The 17,926-nt window shown below is 51.7% G+C and overlaps 1 protein-coding gene across 1 annotated transcript in view; it reads left to right on the top strand.

Annotated features, from left to right (window-relative positions):
* The first annotated feature begins 13,404 nt into the window (after positions 1–13,404).
* Positions 13,405–17,926, top strand: part of LOC137357425 (fibroblast growth factor 14-like) — a 15,973-nt gene continuing 11,451 nt past the window's right edge. Inside the window, exons 1-3 of the mRNA XM_068023771.1 lie at positions 13,405–13,539; positions 13,628–13,778; positions 17,359–17,462. Of these exons, the coding sequence (XP_067879872.1) occupies positions 13,405–13,539; positions 13,628–13,778; positions 17,359–17,462 (390 nt within the window). The remainder of the gene's footprint in view (positions 13,540–13,627; positions 13,779–17,358; positions 17,463–17,926) is intronic.

Below are 17,926 nucleotides of genomic sequence, written 5' to 3'. Positions count from 1 at the left end.
CTGCAACCAGTTCGAACTGGCCTCGGGAGCCAAAGTTAACCACGGCAAGAGCGAGGCCATGTTCTTTGGGAACTTGGCTGACCGCTCCTTTGTCCCCTTCACCGTCAGGTCAGATTACCTGAAGGTGCTGGGGATATGGTTCGGAAGGGCCGGGGATGCACCAAAACCTGGGAGGAGCGAGTAGCCAGGGTACAACATAAGCTGAGCACATGGGAGCAGCGATCTCTCTCCATTGTGGGTAAGAACCTGGTCATCAGGTGCGAGGCTCTCACGTTGTTACTGTACGTGGTGCAGGTCTGGCCCATACCCCACTCCTGCGCTGTGACCGTCACCCGAGCCATTTTCCGCTTCATCTGGGGATCCAAAATGGACCGGGTCCGGAGGGACACGATGTTCAAACCTCTGGATAAGGGCGGGAAAAATATACGCAACATCGCCCTCATCCTGATGACTGCCTTTGTGTGCGGCTGCATCAAGCTGTGTGTAGACTTCCAGTACGCAAACTCCAAGTGTCACTACGAGCTGAGGTTCTATCTGTCCCCGGTGTTGCGAAGGATGGGCCTGGTCACATTGCCGCGGAACATTCCATTCAGTTGGACCATGCCGTACCATCTATCCTTCATGGAAAAGATTCTGCGGAAAAACACCTTTGACCACCAATCCATCGGGCAGTGGTCTGCACGAAATGTCCTCAAGGCCCTACAGGAAAAGGAGATGGTGGATCCTGTCGGATGGTTCCCCGAGCAGACCGCCAAAGTTATTTGGCGGAATGCGTCATCACCAGAACTTACAAACAAGCACCAAGATGTAGCTTGGATGGTGGTGAGAAGAGCCCTCCCCGTCAGATCCTTCATGCCCTCGAGGGGCTGTGGTGGGGAAGAGACGGTTGCCCACCTCCTTCTGGAATGTGTCTTTGCAAAGCAGGTGTGGAAAGAGATGCAGTGGTTTTTGTCGAGGTTCATCCCAAGCAGCTCTGTAACACAGGAGTCTGTGCTCTACGGGCTGTCCCCAGGGACGCACACCGAGACAAACATCAACTGCTGCTGGAGGACCATCAATTCGGTGAAAGACGCCCTTTGGTCTGCCCGAAACTTGCTGGTCTTCCAGCGCAAAGAGTTGTCCATGAACAAGTGTTGCAGTCTAGCACATTCCAAGGTGTAGGACTACGTGCTGAGGGACGCACTAAATCTTGGGGCAGCCGCAGCAAAGGCTCAATGGGGAAAGACCACTGTGTAAGGTTCTCCCCCCCCCCCACAAGCTGAACTGAGGGGCTGGATCCATGGAAAACCCTTCGAACTGTATCTGTAATATATTTGTTTGCTGTAAAATGTACATGGCATGTAAAATGAAATGGAAGGGTTGTGAGGCAACTCACTCCTGTATTGAAGGAAACTGATCTCCTTTGCACTCTTTGTATTCTTTGACTTGGTGCTGTTTGGAACTGTTTTGTAATGTATTTTTTTACAGATTTTTATGAATAAAGTATATTTTGAAAATAAAAAAAGGGAACTTGCAGGTGGTGGTGTTCCCATGCATCTACTGCCCTTGTCCCTCTAGGTGGTAGAGCTTGCGGGTTTGGAAGGTGCTGTCGAAGGAGCCTTGGTGCGTTGCTGCAGTGCATCTTGTAGATGGTACACACTGCTGCCACTGTGCATCGGTGGTGGAGGGAGTGAATGTTTGTAGATGGGGTGCCAATCAAGCGGGCTGCTTTGTCCTGGATGGTGTCGAGCTTCTTGAGTGTTGTTGGAGCTGCACCAATCCAGGCAAGTGGAGAGTATTCCATCACACTCCTGACTTGTGCCTTGTAGATGGTGGACAAGCTTTGGGGAGTCAGGAGGTGAGTTACTCACTGCAGGATTCCCAACCTCTGACCTGCTCTTGTAGCCACGGTATTTATATGGCTGGTCCAGTTCAGTTTCTGGTCAATGGTGACCCCCAGGATGTTGATAGTGGGGGATTCAGCGATGGTAATGCCGTTGAACAAATTGGTTTAAACTGAACGAAACAGGAGCGTTATCAAACAAATTCTGACACCGAGCTGCATGAAGATATATTAGAAACAGGTGACCAAACGTTTGGTCAAAGAGGTTGGTTTTAAGGAGTGTATTAAAGGAGGAGAGAGAGGCGGAGATGTTTAGGGAGGGAATTCCAGAGCTCGGGGTCCAAGCAGGGCCGCTAATGGTGAATTGATGGAAAGCGGGGATGCGCAATGGGCTGGAATTGAAGAGGCACAGAGATCGCGGAGGGCTGTAGGACTGGAGATTACAGAGATAGGGAAGAGGCGAGGCCATGGAGCAATTTGAAAACAAGAATGACCATTTTAAAATTGAGGCTTTGCATTACGGCCGAGGTGGGAGGAGTGCACTGTCATTTCCAGATTCACTTCTCGACAGGTCACAATATATATATAAATCTTTACCCAGTTAGCGATACGGTCAATCATAGACTCAACTCTTTATCCCAGAATAAAATAATTCATAAACAAGAAAATTATCAGTTTATTATAAAACAAGACTTAACCAGTAACGAAGCAAAGCATTAACACACAGATTGAAATATGAAAGTTCCCTTTTACCTTAGCCCCTCTCACACATACACACACACACTGGTTAACTGAAAAAATAGTGATTTTCTCTTTTAGCTCTGTCTTGCAAAAAAAAGACCAAAAAGAATTCTTTGGCCAAATACGTGCTAATTCTTGAGAAAAAAGAAAAGATATGGAAAGATATCAGTTGTCCCCTTTTTGGTTTGGTGTCCCAAATACGCATAGGCAGCTGTCACTGGGATCTTTCTAGAACAGTTCTTTTCAGGCAGTGTTGAAGATCAGTTTGGCAGGCTTTTCAGGATAAATGCAGCAACAGTTTCTCTATTTCTGACCCTTGACTCTCAGGAAGTTCTCAAAGTGATGGAAGAGGGTGCTGATGGTGAATGCTCTCTTGGCTGGATTTCTCCAATTGCCTTCAAAACAGTTCCCACCCCAACACACTGTCCAAAGTGAAACCAAAATCAATATCGCAAGAGTCAAGCATCCAGACCCCCTGTAAATCTTGACCTGTCACTTCTCTGTAAACATCTCCCCCCAGTCAAAAAGCCCCTGCTGTTTATTTATCTGAAGGCAGGTGACTTCCAGTAAATATTATTTTCAAACAAGACCTCTGTGTCCTTTCAATGACCCCAGTGAACAAAAAACATCCATTCAGTTTTCCCAAATAAAACAATGTCCATAATTCTAAAATACGAGTCCTCAAAAAAAAACCTAACAAAAAATATAGAAGCACCATCACAACAGTTGCAAGACCAGGAGCCAATGTAGGACAGCAAGCAGAGGGGGTGATGGATGAATGGACTTGGAGCGAGTGAGGACATGGGCACCAGAGTTTTGGATGTTCTCAAGTTAACCCTAGTGCGTTGGAATGATGGAAGGGTGTGAATGAGCATGGGGCCTGGGATTTCTCTGCTTCGTGCCTCCAGAAATGCCAAGCCCACCTACCAGCAGTAGAGGGGGAATGGTATGTTCTGGGGCGACAGTGGCCAGTACACTTCTGATAGGGGAAGAAGGTTTGGTAGAGGCCCCAGCTCTGCCTTGGTTCAGTCAAAGGCCCACAATGAACTGTCAGTAGGAATTCTCAGGGCACTTCTGCCCCCTTAGACTGCGCCCCTTCAGCCCTCATTTCACAGGCGACCAGGCTGCCGGTTCCCTCTGTACGGTGGAGGTCTCAGTGGGGAGGCCTGCATTCCTAATCACTATGTAGAAAAACAGACCCTGACGAATCTCCCGGTCTATGCGCTCAAGTCTGGAGTAGCACAAAGCATGAACCTCCTGACTCAGATAATACCCACTGAGCAAAGCTGTCAGGGTGATGTAGAGGGAGCTCTGTACTGTCAGGGGGATGTAGAGGGAGCTCTGTACTGTCAGGGGGATGTAGAGGGAGCTCTGTACTGTCAGGGGGATGTAGAGGGAGCTCTGTACTGTCAGGGGGATGTAGAGTGAGCTCTGTACTGTCAGGGGGATGTAGAGGGAGCTCTGTACTGTCAGGGGGATGTAGAGGGAGCTCTGTACTGCCAGGGAGATGTAGAGGGAGCTCTGTACTGTCGGGGATGTAGAGGGAGCTCTGTACTGTCAGGGTGATGTAGAGGGAGCTCTGTACTGTCAGGGTGATGTACAGGGAGCTCTGTGCTGTCAGGGTGATGTAGAGGGAGCTCTGTACTGTCAGGGTGACGTAGAGGGAGCTCTGTACTGTCAGGGTGATGTAGAGGGAGCTCTGTACTGTCAGGGTGATGTAGAGGGAGCTCTGTACTGTCAGGTTGATGTAGAGGGAGCTCTGTACTGTCAGGTTGATGTAGAGGGAGCTCTGTACTGTCAGGGTGACGTAGAGGGAGCTCTGTACTGTCAGGGTGACGTAGAGGGAGCTCTGTACTGTCAGGGTGACGTAGAGGGAGCTCTGTACTGTCAGGGTGATGTAGAGGGAGCTCTGTACTGTCAGGGTGACGTAGAGGGAGCTCTGTACTGTCAGGGTGACGTAGAGGGAGCTCTGTACTGTCAGGGTGACGTAGAGGGAGCTCTGTACTGTCAGGGTGACGTAGAGGGAGCTCTGTACTGTCAGGGTGACGTAGAGGGAGCTCTGTACTGTCAGGGTGACGTAGAGGGAGCTCTGTACTGTCAGGGTGACGTAGAGGGAGCTCTGTACTGTCAGGGGGATGTAGAGGGAGCTCTGTACTGTCAGGGGGATGTAGAGGGAGCTCTGTACTGTCAGGGTGACGTAGAGGGAGCTCTGTACTGTCAGGGTGATGTGGAGGGAGCTCTGTACTGTCAGGGTGACGTAGAAGGAGCTCTGTACTGTCAGGGTGACGTAGAGGGAGCTCTGTACTGTCAGGGTGACGTAGAGGGAGCTCTGTACTGTCAGAGTGACGTAGAGGGAGCTCTGTACTGTCAGGGTGACGTAGAGGGAGCTCTGTACTGTCAGGGTGATGTAGAGGGAGCTCTGTACTGTCAGGGTGATGTAGAGGGAGCTCTGTACTGTCAGGGGGATGTAGAGGGAGCTCTGTACTGTCAGGGGGATGTAGAGGGAGCTCTGTACTGTCAGGGTGACGTAGAGGGAGCTCTGTACTGTCAGGGTGACGTAGAGGGAGCTCTGTACTGTCAGGGTGACGTAGAGGGAGCTCTGTACTGTCAGGGTGATGTAGAGGGAGCTCTGTACTGTCGGGGTGACGTAGAGGGAGCTCTGTACTGTCGGGGTGATGTAGAGGGAGCTCTGTACTGTCGGGGTGATGTCGAGGGAGCTCTGTACTGTCCAGTTGATATGGAGGGAGCTCTGTACTGTCAGGGTGATGTACAGGGAGCTCTGTACTGTCAGGGGGATGTAGAGGGAGCTCTGTACTGTCAGGGGGATGTAGAGGGAGCTCTGTACTGTCAGGGTGATGTAGAGGGAGCTCTGTACTGTCAGGGGGATGTAGAGGGAGCTCTGTACTGTCAGGGTAATGTACAGGGAGCTCTGTACTGTCAGGGTGACGTAGAGGGAGCTCTGTACTGTCAGGGTGACATAGAGGGAGCTCTGTACTGTCGGTGACGTAGAGGGAGCTCTGTACTGTCAGGGTGATGTACAGGTAGCTCTGTACTGTCAGGGTGATGTAGAGGTAGCTCTGTACTGTCAGGGGGATGTAGAGGGAGCTCTGTACTGTCAGGGTGATGTACAGGTAGCTCTGTACTGTCAGGGGGATGTAGAGGGAGCTCTGTACTGTCAGGGGGATGTAGAGGGCGCTCTGTACTGTCAGGGGGATGTAGAGGGAGCTCTGTACTGTCAGGGTGATGTAGAGGGAGCTCTGTACTGTCAGGGTGATGTGGAGGGAGCTCTGTACTGTCAGGGTGATGTACAGGTAGCTCTGTACTGTCAGGGGGATGTAGAGGGAGCTCTGTACTGTCAGGGGGATGTAGAGGGCGCTCTGTACTGTCAGGGTGATGTAGAGGGAGCTCTGTACTGTCAGGGTGATGTAGAGGGAGCTCTGTACTGTCAGGGTGATGTAGAGGGAGCTCTGTACTGTTAGGGTGATGTACAGGGAGCTCTGTACTGTCAGGGTGATGTAGAGGGAGCTCTGTACTGTCAGGGTGATGTAGAGGGAGCTCTGTACTGTCAGGGTGATGTAGAGGGAGCTCTGTACTGTCAGGGTGATGTAGAGGTAGCTCTGTACTGTCAGGGTGATGTAGAGGGAGCTCTGTACTGTCAGGGTGATGTAGAGGGAGCTCAGTACTGTCAGGGTGATGTAGAGGGAGCTCAGTACTGTCAGGGTGATGTAGAGGGAGCTCAGTACTGTCAGGGTGATGTAGAGGGAGCTCTGTACTGTCAGGGTGATGTAGAGGGAGCTCTGTACTGTCAGGGTGATGTAGAGGGAGCTCTGTACTGTCAGGGGGACGTAGAGGGAGCTCTGTACTGTCAGGGTGACGTAGAGGGATCTCTGTACTGTCAGGGTGACGTAGAGGGAGCTCTGTACTGTCAGGGGGATGTAGAGGGAGCTCTGTACTGTCAGGGTGATGTAGAGGGAGCTCTGTACTGTCAGGGTGATGTAGAGGGAGCTCTGTACTGTCAGGCCAGTCCCAGGAACTGTGCTGACCCAGAGTTCAGGGGCCCGGGGGATGTTTTAGTGCCTTCCCTGGATGGAAAGTCTCAGAATCCACCTCCCTGCGGGAACCTCCCTCCCTCTGACAAACACAGGCACGGCCTCTATCTGCGTCATTGTGTGCGAGCACTGCCAGAACATTCCCTGACTGCCGGGACGGCTGTCTCCTGGGAAACGGTCGCGTGGCAGGTGCGGAGGGAAGACCCACAGGCAAGAAATCGAAAGGGAGAGGGAAATGGTCGGCTCCACGCTGGTACGTGGAAGGAGAGATCAGGCGGGGGAACCGCTCCGCGCTCGCACAACATTCAAACATTTCGCAGTGAGGGCTCTTTCGGGGCCCACTGTCCAGCTTCCATTCAATCAGGGTCTCTGTATTCAAATCAGACATCTCTCATTTGAGCACATGTCACACTTTCGATAAGAAGCCAACGACTTTAGAATAAAGATATGCAAAAGGCCAATGAGGGCTAGTCAATTTCTGTTGGTTTTCCAACCCCACCAACTCAACGGGAAAACTTGCATTTAAGTATTTGGCTGTTTATCACCTCAGGACTTTGCAGCCAATGAAATACTTGTGATGTTGTTGCGATTGTTGCAATTTGGGAAACTGTGGCAGCCAATGTGCGCAAAGCAAGATCCCACAGACAGCAGCATGATAATGACCTGAGCGGCAGCTGCTTTTTTTTAGCAATGTTGGTCGAGGGACAAATATTGGCCCAGGGACCCCGGGGGGGGGGGGGGGAGAACTCCCCAACTACCCCGCCCCGCTCCTCTTCATGATAGCGGCCGTGGGGGTCTTTGACGTCCGTCTGAGAGGGCCTCGGGTTTGGCGCCTCATCCGGAAGACGGCACCTCCGACAGCGCGGCGCTCCCTCAGTAAATGCACCCCCGCCCTCGCCGCAGAACAGTCACCCAGTGTTGCGGGGTGTCCGGGAGTGGGAGACCCTCACTCCCACTGACAGAGGTAATTGGCTGCAGTCTCCAACAGCCTGCAGTTTAATGGTGAGTCATTCTGCTGTAATAAATGTTTCCCTCTTCGGCAACAAACCCTTGTCAGAATGTCACAACCTATTAAACCTTCATTACTCTCGCAATGTTGTGCTGTTGAGAAAAGCTTTTTACAGGAGTGACGAATGCTCGATTGGCAATTGCCTCTTCAAAGTGTGGATTCAATTAGTTACATATTAATTAGTACGTAATGAAGTGTTGGCACTCGTCGGGTCGATCAATAACATTAGCTGTGATTTTAACCATCTCCGAAGCTCTGTCACTCCCTGCTTCCTGCTCACCTGCTTTTACGTTAATTGAAAGGAAGATGCTTGAACTGGGATTGCTGATCCCATGTCACCAATCCCCTGATTGATTGCTCCATAGTGTTGACGTTGATGTCCCATCCTTCATTCTCACAAAAGGAAGCGCAGAAATGCATTTTTATCACAGCTCAGGACATCCCAAATCTCTTTGCAGCCAAAGATGTATTTCTGAAGTGTCACTGTCGCAGGAAACGTGAGGGATAAATATTGGCCCCAGGACAGTCTTATTCTGATAGTGACCATCAGATCTCTCACATCCACCCAGGAAGGTGGATGGGGCCTCAGTTTAATGTATCTTCTGAAAGTTATCTCAACAGTGCAGCACTCCCTCATTACTGACCGTCCGACAATGCAGCACTCGCTCAGTACTGTTCCACTGACAGTGCAGCATTCCCTTGGTACTGACCCCCCAACAGTGCAGCACTCCCTCAGTACTGAACCCCTGGCAGTAAAGCACTCGCTCAGTACTGACCCTCTGACACTGCAGCACTCCCTCAGTACTGACCCTCTGATACTGCAGCACTCCCTCAGTACTGCCCCTCTGATACTGCAGCACTCCCTCAGTACTGACCCTCTGACACTGCAGCACTCCCTCAGTACTGCTTCTCTGACACTGCAGCACTCCCTCAGTACTGACCCTCTGACACTACAGCACTCCCTCAGTACCGCTTCTCTGACACTGCAGCACTACCTCATTACTGTACTGGAGTGTCAGCCTGGATTATGGGCTTAGATTTCTGGAGTGGAACTCAAACCTGCAACCTTCTAACTCAGAGGTGAGTCTGATATTCATGCCTGATGCCCATTGCCTGGGCTTTTGATGCTCCATTTGTCTGGCCCACATAAGTGGGAGCACATCCTCTTTCCTTTTGGGGTCATTGTGAACCTGATAAAATTCAGGCAGGTGTTAGCATGGGCAGATGATCTCCCTGCGTGCCCCACCCTGCAGGTGACCGCTCAACGGGTGAAGGTGAAAGTTAACCCTCTAGCATCTCATCACTGTCTCACAGGCCCTCCTAACGTTTATCTCAGCATGCAGCCTGTTCCTTAAAGCACAGTACCTGTTATGTCACTGCAACTGGCATTTTACACACAGCAAGATCCCGCAAACTGTGCTCAGATAGATACTCAGTTACTCTGTGTTGATTGCGGGAGGTCTCTTTGGAGTGTTTGATGGGGACAGTGTAGAGGGAGCTTTACTCTGTATCTAACCCCCGTGCTGTACCTGTCCTGGGAGTGTTTGATGGGGACAGTGTAGAGGGAGCTTTACTCTGTATCTAACCCCCGTGCTGTACCTGTCCTGGGAGTGTTTGATGGGGACAGTGTAGAGGGAGCTTTACTCTGTATCTAACCCCCGTGCTGTACCTGTCCTGGGAGTGTTTGATGGGACAGTGTAGAGGGAGCTTTACTCTGTATCTAACCCCCGTGCTGTACCTGTCCTGGGAGTGTTTGATGGGGACAGTGTAGAGGGAGCTTTACTCTGTATCTAACCCCCGTGCTGTACCTGTCCTGGGAGTGTTTGATGGGGACAGTGTAGAGGGAGATTTACTCTGTATCTAAATGTTCACGCACCTAAAAAGAGAGTGAGCTTTTGGCTCAGGCCCTGTTACTTGCCCTGTATGTGCTTTGTTTCTGCTGCCTTCCTTACGAATGGTCCTGGATGCCTCCCTACAGCCTGTGCTGTCGATCTCCCGGCCTCGAGCCAGCACTATTACGTAATGGTCACAAATTAATATGTTGCTAATTGAATCCCCATATTTAGGAGGCAAAAGGCAATTCATCAAGCCAATAAAAACACTTTTTGAAGCATCACTCTACAGGGGTAATGAAACTTTAATAGGTTTGGGCACTGGTTGAAGAAATTTATAAGTGTTTCAGAGAGGGAGAGAGCAATTTTGCAAGGCTAGTGCAGAACAGGCTTAACATATTTACTAGGCCCTAGCACATGGCTATGCTACGCTCAGCTCAGTCGACCTTGTAAAGTCCTCCTCACTAACATCTGGGAATGAGTGCCAAAGCTTCAGAGAGCAAACTAGCCAAGAAACAGTCTGACTTAATCAAGCTCACCGAATCATACGTGTCAGCCAATTCCTCCATCACCGTCCCTGGGAATGATGCCCAGGCCCAAGTTGAGAGGGCAGGCCCACCAGGGGCAGAGTTGGGGGCTGGAGGGCGCAGCCATATAGGGTCGGGTGAGAGTGGCAGCTACACGCCGATGTGGAAAATTGCCCTCCTTCGCAAAAAGAAGTGGGGGAAAAAACCCAACCTGACATCAGGGTAAGGGAGGACATTTTAGTGTAGCTTACACTGTCCCATCGCCACACTCCCAGCCAAACTGCATGACTGCCAAATGTAAAAGCACCTTCTGTCTGGTTTGGTTTTGGACCAGATCCCAGAGACAAGGAGTGTACAGGATTGGATTTGGGCCTAGCCCCTAGAGGTGAGTGGATACAGTGCTGGATTTGGGCCTAGTCCCTGGAGTTGAGGATATAGGGTTGGATTTGGGCCTAGCCCCCAGAGGTGAGTGGATACAGGGTTGGATTTGGGCCTAGCCCCCCCGAGGTGAGTGGATACAGGGTTGGATTTGGGCCTAGCCCCCCCGAGGTGAGTGGATACAGGGTTGGATTTGGGCCTAGCCTCCAGAGGTGAGTGGATACAGGGTTGGATTTGGACCTGGACCCCAGAGGTAAGTGGATACAGGGCTGGATTTGGGCCTAGCCTCCAGGGGTAAGTGGATACAGGGCTGGATTTGGACCTGGACCCCAGAGGTAAGTGGATACAGGGCTGGATTTGGGCCTAGCCTCCAGGGGTAAGTGGATACAGGGCTGGATTTGGACCTGGACCCCAGAGGTAAGTGGATACAGGGCTGGATTTGGGCCTAGCCTCCAGAGGTGAGTGGATACAGGGTTGGATTTGTGCCTAGCCTCCAGAGTTGAGCGTATACAGGGCTGGATTTTGGCCTAGCCCCTGGAGGTGAATTGTTACAGGGCTGGATTTGGGCCTAGCCTCCAGAGGTGAGTGGATACAGGGTTGGATTTGTGCCTAGCCTCCAGAGTTGAGCGTATACAGGGCTGGATTTTGGCCTAGCCCCTGGAGGTGAATTGTTACAGGGATGGATTTGGGCCTAGCCCCCAGCAGTGAGTGGATACAGGGATGGATTTTACAGCTGCTAACTGAAATGGAGTTCTACAATTCTGAAAGAAAGAAAGAAAGACATATTTATATCGTGCTTTTCATGACCACCGGGTTCAGAGTGCTTAACAGCCAGTTAAATGCAGGACAGTGCACTGTTGTAATAGGAATTCTGGCCTCTTGCATGTCCCCAATTACCTTCGTCCTTTCCTTCGGTGGCCGAGCCTTCAGCTGCCTGGAGCCTAAGCTCTGGAATTCCTTCTGAGAAACCTCTCTTTCCTCCAAATCAATACCTCCTTGACCAAACTTTTGCCCTGCTGCCCTAATGTCTCCTTTTATAGCTCAGTGTCAAATTTTGCCTTGGGGAGTTTTACGAGTTTAAAGGGGCTATATAAATGCAAGCTGCTGTTGTTTTTGATGCCGGTGGAAAGCTCTCTGGTTCTTACGAAAAGAGCCCCAGTTTCTCGAGTGTCTGCTCATACCCCCTGGCGAGAGAGGGGAGGATGCCGGGATTAGCGTTTAGGCCCAGTTCTCGGTGAACGCTTTGGCCGTTCCCCTCTGCCCCTTGCGGGGGGGAGTTGCTGGCTCGATACAGCACTGAAAAAAGATTGAGGGAAAATACTTAACTGCAGCCGACAGCTTATTTGGGGAAAAAAGAATTTCGCATTACGCCATATTTAATATTTTAGCATCCATTGGCCTAATGGACTGGTTTGTCAGACCTCACTGTAAATCACTCCCGCCGTCTCCCAGTAAAAGCCTCCTGATCCACTAGAAGTGACTTTATTGTTTTGGCACAGAAGGCCCAGCTCATTAATAGAAACATGGCGTCATTTGGCAAGCTCCCAACCCACGGAGCCTTCGTGCAACAAAGGAAGAGAGGACTTGCAAATCTATAGCACCATTCACGGCCTCTGGACTTGGCAGCCACTGAACTGAACTACTCTTTTTTTTTTGAAGTGCAGCTGCCCTTGTAATGTAGGAAAGGCGGCAGCCATTTTGTGCTCAGCGAGATCCCACAAACAGCCGTGTGATAATGACCAGATAATCTGCATTCTTTTTCAGACATGTTGACTAAAGGATAAATATTGGCCCCAGGACACGGGGGTTGGGGGGGGGGGGGGGGGCGGGGGGGGGGGCGGGTGTCAGAAGGCTATTCGACTGCGAGGTGCAGCACGGCCAAACCCGATCCTGCCCTTGTGCTACGCAGCAGGTTGGGGTGGAAATCGTGTTTTTTTTGGCGCAGCATTGAGAACGAGTGTGGAGGGCAGGGTGGGGCTATGCCAGCATTTATTGCCCATCCCTAATTGCCCTTGAGAAGGTGGTGGTGAGCTGCCTTCTTGAACCGCTGCAGTCCATGTAGAGTAGGTACACCCACAGTGCTGTTAGGAAGGGAGTTCCAGGATTTTGACCCAGTGACAGTGAAGGAACGGCCGATATAGTTCCAAGTCAGGATGGTGTGTGGCTTGGAGGGGAACTTGCAGGTGGTGATGTTCCCATGTATGTGCTGCCCTTGTCCTTCTAGTTGGTAGAGGTCACGGGTTTGGAAGGTGCTGCTGAAGGAGCCTTGGTGCATTGCTGCAGTGCATCTTGTAGATGGTACACACTGCTGCCACTGTGCATCAGTGGTGGAGGGAGTGAATGTTTGTAGATGGGGTGCCAATCAAGTGGGCTGCTTTGTCCTGGATGGTGTCGAGCTTCTTGAGTGTTGTTGGAGCTGCACCCATCCAGGCAAGTGGAGAGTATTCCATCACACTCCTGACTTGTGCCTTGTAGATGGCGGACAGGCTTTGGGGAGTCTGGAGGTGAGAGATTATTGCATAATACCTGCCACTATCCTGCTCTTGAAGCCATGACAATGATGTGGTTGATTCAGTTCAGCTTCTGTGCGATGCTGAAGATGTTGATAGTGGGGGAGTCAGTGGTGACGGTGATGGGCAAGGGGAGATAGCTGGGCCTCCTTTCCCAAGAGATGGTCATCCCTGGCATTTTAAATGGCGTGAATGTTACTGCCACTCGTCAGTTCAAGTCTGGACATTGTCCAGGTCTTGCGACAGACTGGCATGAGCTGATTCATTCTCGGCCGAGTTGCGAACATTGTGCAGTCATCATTTCTGACCTTATGGTCGAGCAGATGAAGATTGGTGGGCCTCAGGCATTACTCCAAGAAACTGCAGCGATGTTCTGGGGCTGAGATGATTGGCCTCCAACAACCACATCCTCCGCTGTGTCAGATACGACTCTGGAAACAATAGGCAAGGGTGGGATCGCTTTGTTAAGAGTCCCTGTCGGAGGTGCTGTTTTTTTGGATGAGACGTTGAACCGAGGGACCCGCCTGCCCGTTCAGATGGACATGGAGGATCCCACGGCCGATATTTTAAACAACAGGAGTTCTCCCCGGTGTCCTGGGGCCAATATTTATCCCTCAACCAACATCATTGAAACAGCACAGATGATCTGGCCATTGAGCTTATTGTGGTTTGTGAGATCTTGCTATACAACAGCGACTGCCTTTCAAGAAGTATTTCATTGGACGCAGAGCGCTCCGGGACGTCCTGAGGTTGTGAAAGGCGCTATACAAATGCAAGTCTTTCTCTCTTTCTCCTCCAGATCCCCAGCTGAAGGGAATCATCACACGTCTGTACTGCCAGCTCGGCTATTACCTGCAGCTGGTCCCCGGGGGCAGACTGGACGGCACAGAGGACGAAATGAGCACGTACGGTGAGTCGCTGCCAACTGCACAGTGAGGCTGGGTGGCGAAGCTGAGGGTGAGGTGCAGCAGTGAAGCTGGGCAGCGAGGTTGAAGGTGAAACTGGGCAGTGAGGCTGAAGGTGAGGTGCAGCAGTGAAGCTGGGCAGTGAGGTTGAGGGTGAAACTGGGCAGAGAGGGTGAGGCTGCGCAGTGAGGCTGAGGATGAGGCTAGGCAGTGAGGCTGAGGGTGAGGTGCAGCAGTGAAGCTGAGGGTGAGGTGCAGCAGTGAATGTGGGCAGCGAGGCTGCGGGTGAAGCTGGGCAGCAAGGCTGAGGGTGAAGCTGGGCAGCAAGGCTGAGGGTGAAGCTGGGCAGCAAGACTGAGGGTGAAACTGGGCAGCAAGACTGAGGGTGAAACTGGGCAGCAAGGCTGCGGTTGAAGCTGGGCAGCAAGGCTGAGGGTGAAGCACGGCGGTGTAAAACGGCAGGGGAGCGTGCCACTCGGGGGTGGGGGGGGGGTGGTTTGGTGGGTGAGTGGGGAGTGGTGGTAGTGGGGTGGGTGATGTGCGATGCCTTCTCCCCTGTGATGCACACCGGGGTGTGTGAGGCAGTATAACACGGATGCAACTAGTTATTCCTCAACAGGGGCCCAATGACTGGTCATTGTGTGACCCGTGACCTGACCCCCCCCCCCCGGTGTGACTCCCCTGTGTCCTGACCCCCTGCGTGACCCCCAGGTGGCCTATACTAACCTTGCGCGCCTCCCAAAGTGGGAGACTTGCTGTCCTGTTCAGCATGACACGGGTCAAGCAGAGGGCTCGGTCGATGCACCCACACAGTCAGTCTCTGGGCTAATCCTCCCCCAGCCTGCTTCGATCCCCAACAGGCATCAGCGCGGAGGGAGAGGTTATGCAGCATTTGCAGGCTGTAGCCGCACAGGGTCGGACTGCACTCGTGCTGGTTAGACGTCAGGAGCGAGTCACTTGGTTAGGCGTTTCAGTGTATACCACTCATGCCTCTGAGGACAAAGGCCATTCAAAGCTTACTTCAGAGACGTGCATTTCTCTAGTGCCTATCAGACTGTCCCACAGCACCGTACAGCCAATATAGTACTTGTGAAGTGTGGTGACTGTTGTAGGAAAAGCGGCCGTCAATTTGCGCACAGCAAGCTCCCCCCCACCCCCCACTCCCCCCCCCACCGAACAGCAACGTTTTTGTGATGTTGGTTGAGGGATAAATCTTAGCCGGGACACACCGGGGAGAACTCCCTCAGCGCCACACCGGGGGGAGAGTCGGCCTGGATCTGAGGTGGGGCTTCAACTCACCACCTTGTGCGTCAAAAGTCCAGAGTACTACTTGCTGACACAGACGGCACTCGTTCCCAGAATTGGGATTCTCCCGGTCTTCGCTCCATTGACGCGCGTGGAATTTGCCAGTCGGGGCACACTCGTCAACAACAACAACTTTCATTTATGTAGCTCTCGCAGGACGCCCACGCACAAAGGCTGGCTCCTCGGGCCAGGTAATGAAGGACGCCCATCGCCACGGTTTACCGTGCCCAAGGAAGGCTGTAAGGGTCTTCAGGGGAGAGACCAATGTAAACTGAGGGTGTGGGGACCTATTTACAGCAGCTGCTTGGATTAGGCTCTGAGGTGAGGCCTTTTGTCCCACCCTCTCTCTCTCGCTACTCGACCATCAACGGACCAGAGACCCTCGCAGGCCTGCTTGTGCCTTAGCAATGGGACTCTTTAAACTGCCGTAGTTTGATTACTCACCGATCAAGGACAAATGGCTGGGCATTACTGGTGTGCCCCCTCCTGAGGGGGGGGTACACATCCTCTCACATCGAGGAGCAAGAACCCTGGAGTAATCCTACCCCGTACGGACTGCAGCGGTTCAAGAAGGCAGCTCACCACCGCCTTCTCAAGCGGCTATTTGGGATGGGCAATAAATGCCGGTCTGGCCAGCGACTCCCACATCGCGTGGAGAAAATTGTCTTAAAAAATCCGGAGGCCAGTTTTCCGCCAGTTCATTTGGAGAAACAGAGAAACCGGAACGGGGGGAGTTGATGGTCGGCACAGACTCGTGGGCCGAAGGGCCTGTTTCAGTGCTGTATCTCTAAAGAAAGATAAAGGAACTCGGAACTTTGGGCCGAAAAGACGTTTTCGGAGCTGACGTATATCTGACTTCTCCCCGTCTCTGTTTTAACCATGAGGAAAGATTGGATAGGCTGGGGCTGTTTTTCTTTGGAACAGAGGAGGCTGAGGGCAGATTGATTTGAGGTGTATAAAATTATGAGGCAGCTATATAGAGTGGATAGGAAGGACCTATTTCCATTAGCAGAGTGGTCAATAAACTAGGGGGCATTGATTTAAAGTGATTGGTAGGAGGATTAGAGGGGAGTTGAGGAGACATTTTCTCACCCAGAGGGTAAAGGGGGGGTCTGGAACTCACTACCCGAAAGGGTGGTCGAGGCAGAAACCCTCATCGCACTTAAAAACACTGGGGTATGCTGGAACCCACAGGGCTACGGAGCAAGAGCTGGATCGCTCTTTTTCAGCCGGGACAGACACGATGGGCCGAATGGCCTCCTTCTGTGCCATAAATTTCTCTGATTCTCTGTAACTTCCTCCAGCCCTGCAAACCCCACCCTCCTCCTGAATTCTGTCCTTCCAATTCCGGCCTCTTGACCGTCCCCCGATTCCCATCGCTCCACCATTGGCGGCCGTGCCTTCAGCTGCCTGGGGGCCCCAAGCTCTGGAATTCCCTCCCTAAACCCTCTCCACTTCTCTCTTGTTTTAAGGTGCTCCTTAAAACCCACCTCTTTGACCAATCTTTTGGTCGCCCGGATGTTTCCTTATGTGGCTCGGAGTCTTTTTTTTATTGTCCGACTTGAAGTTCCCTGACATTAATTAATGAGACTATAGCAAGACAAGTTGTAAGTCGAATTGGGTTTGGAAAACATCTGGATCGGGAAGGGAAGACTCGGGTGGAAAGTTCTGCAGTTTTGAGGCGCAGGGGGGAGAATGGGGTAGACTCTCCACGAATGGAATTTGAAAGAAGATCAGCCGATTTGCTGGGCCCAGTTAGCATGTTCCTCGCAGGGCTACAAACAGGAAGACCATCCCCGAACGGGTTAAGGCAGGAGTCACGGCAACGAGCCTGGAATTCGGCACAGTGAGGACGTAAGGTGTTCTCCCCAGTGTCCTGGCTAATATGTATCCCTCAACCAGCATAGTCTGCAAACAGATGTTGTCCGTGGGATCTTGCTGTGCGCAGATTGGCTGCCCCTTTTCCCACATTACAGCAGCGATTACACTTCAAAAAAGCCATTCATTGGCTGTAAAGCACGTTGGTCATCTTGAGGTGGTGAACGGCGCGATATTAATACAAGTCTTTCCTACTGGGAATCAGCCTGTGTGCAAAAATCATTTTGAAAATGACTAGCTGATGCTAATGAGTGGGATAGATCAGCTGGAGGGAGTGGGACTGGAGACTGAGAGAGGTGGGTTACTCTGGAGAACGCCCCCCCCCCCCCCACCTCGCCGCCACCCCCCAACAAGGGCTCGGTTCCACTCAGTTCCACTCACCTCCTCCTCTTTATTTTGCAGCGCTCTTCAATCTAATTCCTGTCGGGTTAAGGGTCGTGGCGATTCAGGGGGTGAAAACTGGTCTCTACGTTGCCATGAACTGCGATGGATACCTCTACACATCGGTGAGTGAGAACGAGTGAGGGGGTGAGTTACTTACAAGGGTCCTGAATCCAGACAGCTAACTCAAACTATCACTGAGCTTTCGTGAAACAGGCTCGGAGGAGCCGAGACCCACAGTATAACACTGGGCTTGATGATGTGATGGGGACAGTGTAGAGGGAGCTTTACTCTGTATCTAACCCCGTGCTGTACCTGTCCCAGGGAGTGTTTGATGGGACAGTGTAGAGGGAGCTTTACTCTGTATCTAACCCCGTTTTTTTTCATTTTTTTTCTTTTTTTCTTTCAGCTGGTGCTCGTTGATGCACAAGCAGTCTCAATTAGATAGCAGCCAATCCCTTTTTTTTTACTCTGTACCTAACCCCATTTTTTTTCCTTTTCTTCTTCTTCTTTGGGCCTCCTTATCTCGAGAGACAATGGATATGCGCCTGGAGGTGGTCAGTGGTTTGTGAAGCAGCGCCTGGAGTGG

Source organism: Heterodontus francisci, chromosome 48 (assembly GCF_036365525.1).
Source record: "Heterodontus francisci isolate sHetFra1 chromosome 48, sHetFra1.hap1, whole genome shotgun sequence".
NCBI lineage: Eukaryota > Metazoa > Chordata > Chondrichthyes > Heterodontiformes > Heterodontidae > Heterodontus > Heterodontus francisci.
The sequence above is the reverse complement of the archived record's forward strand: the minus strand, read 5'-3'. Positions and strand labels throughout refer to the sequence as shown.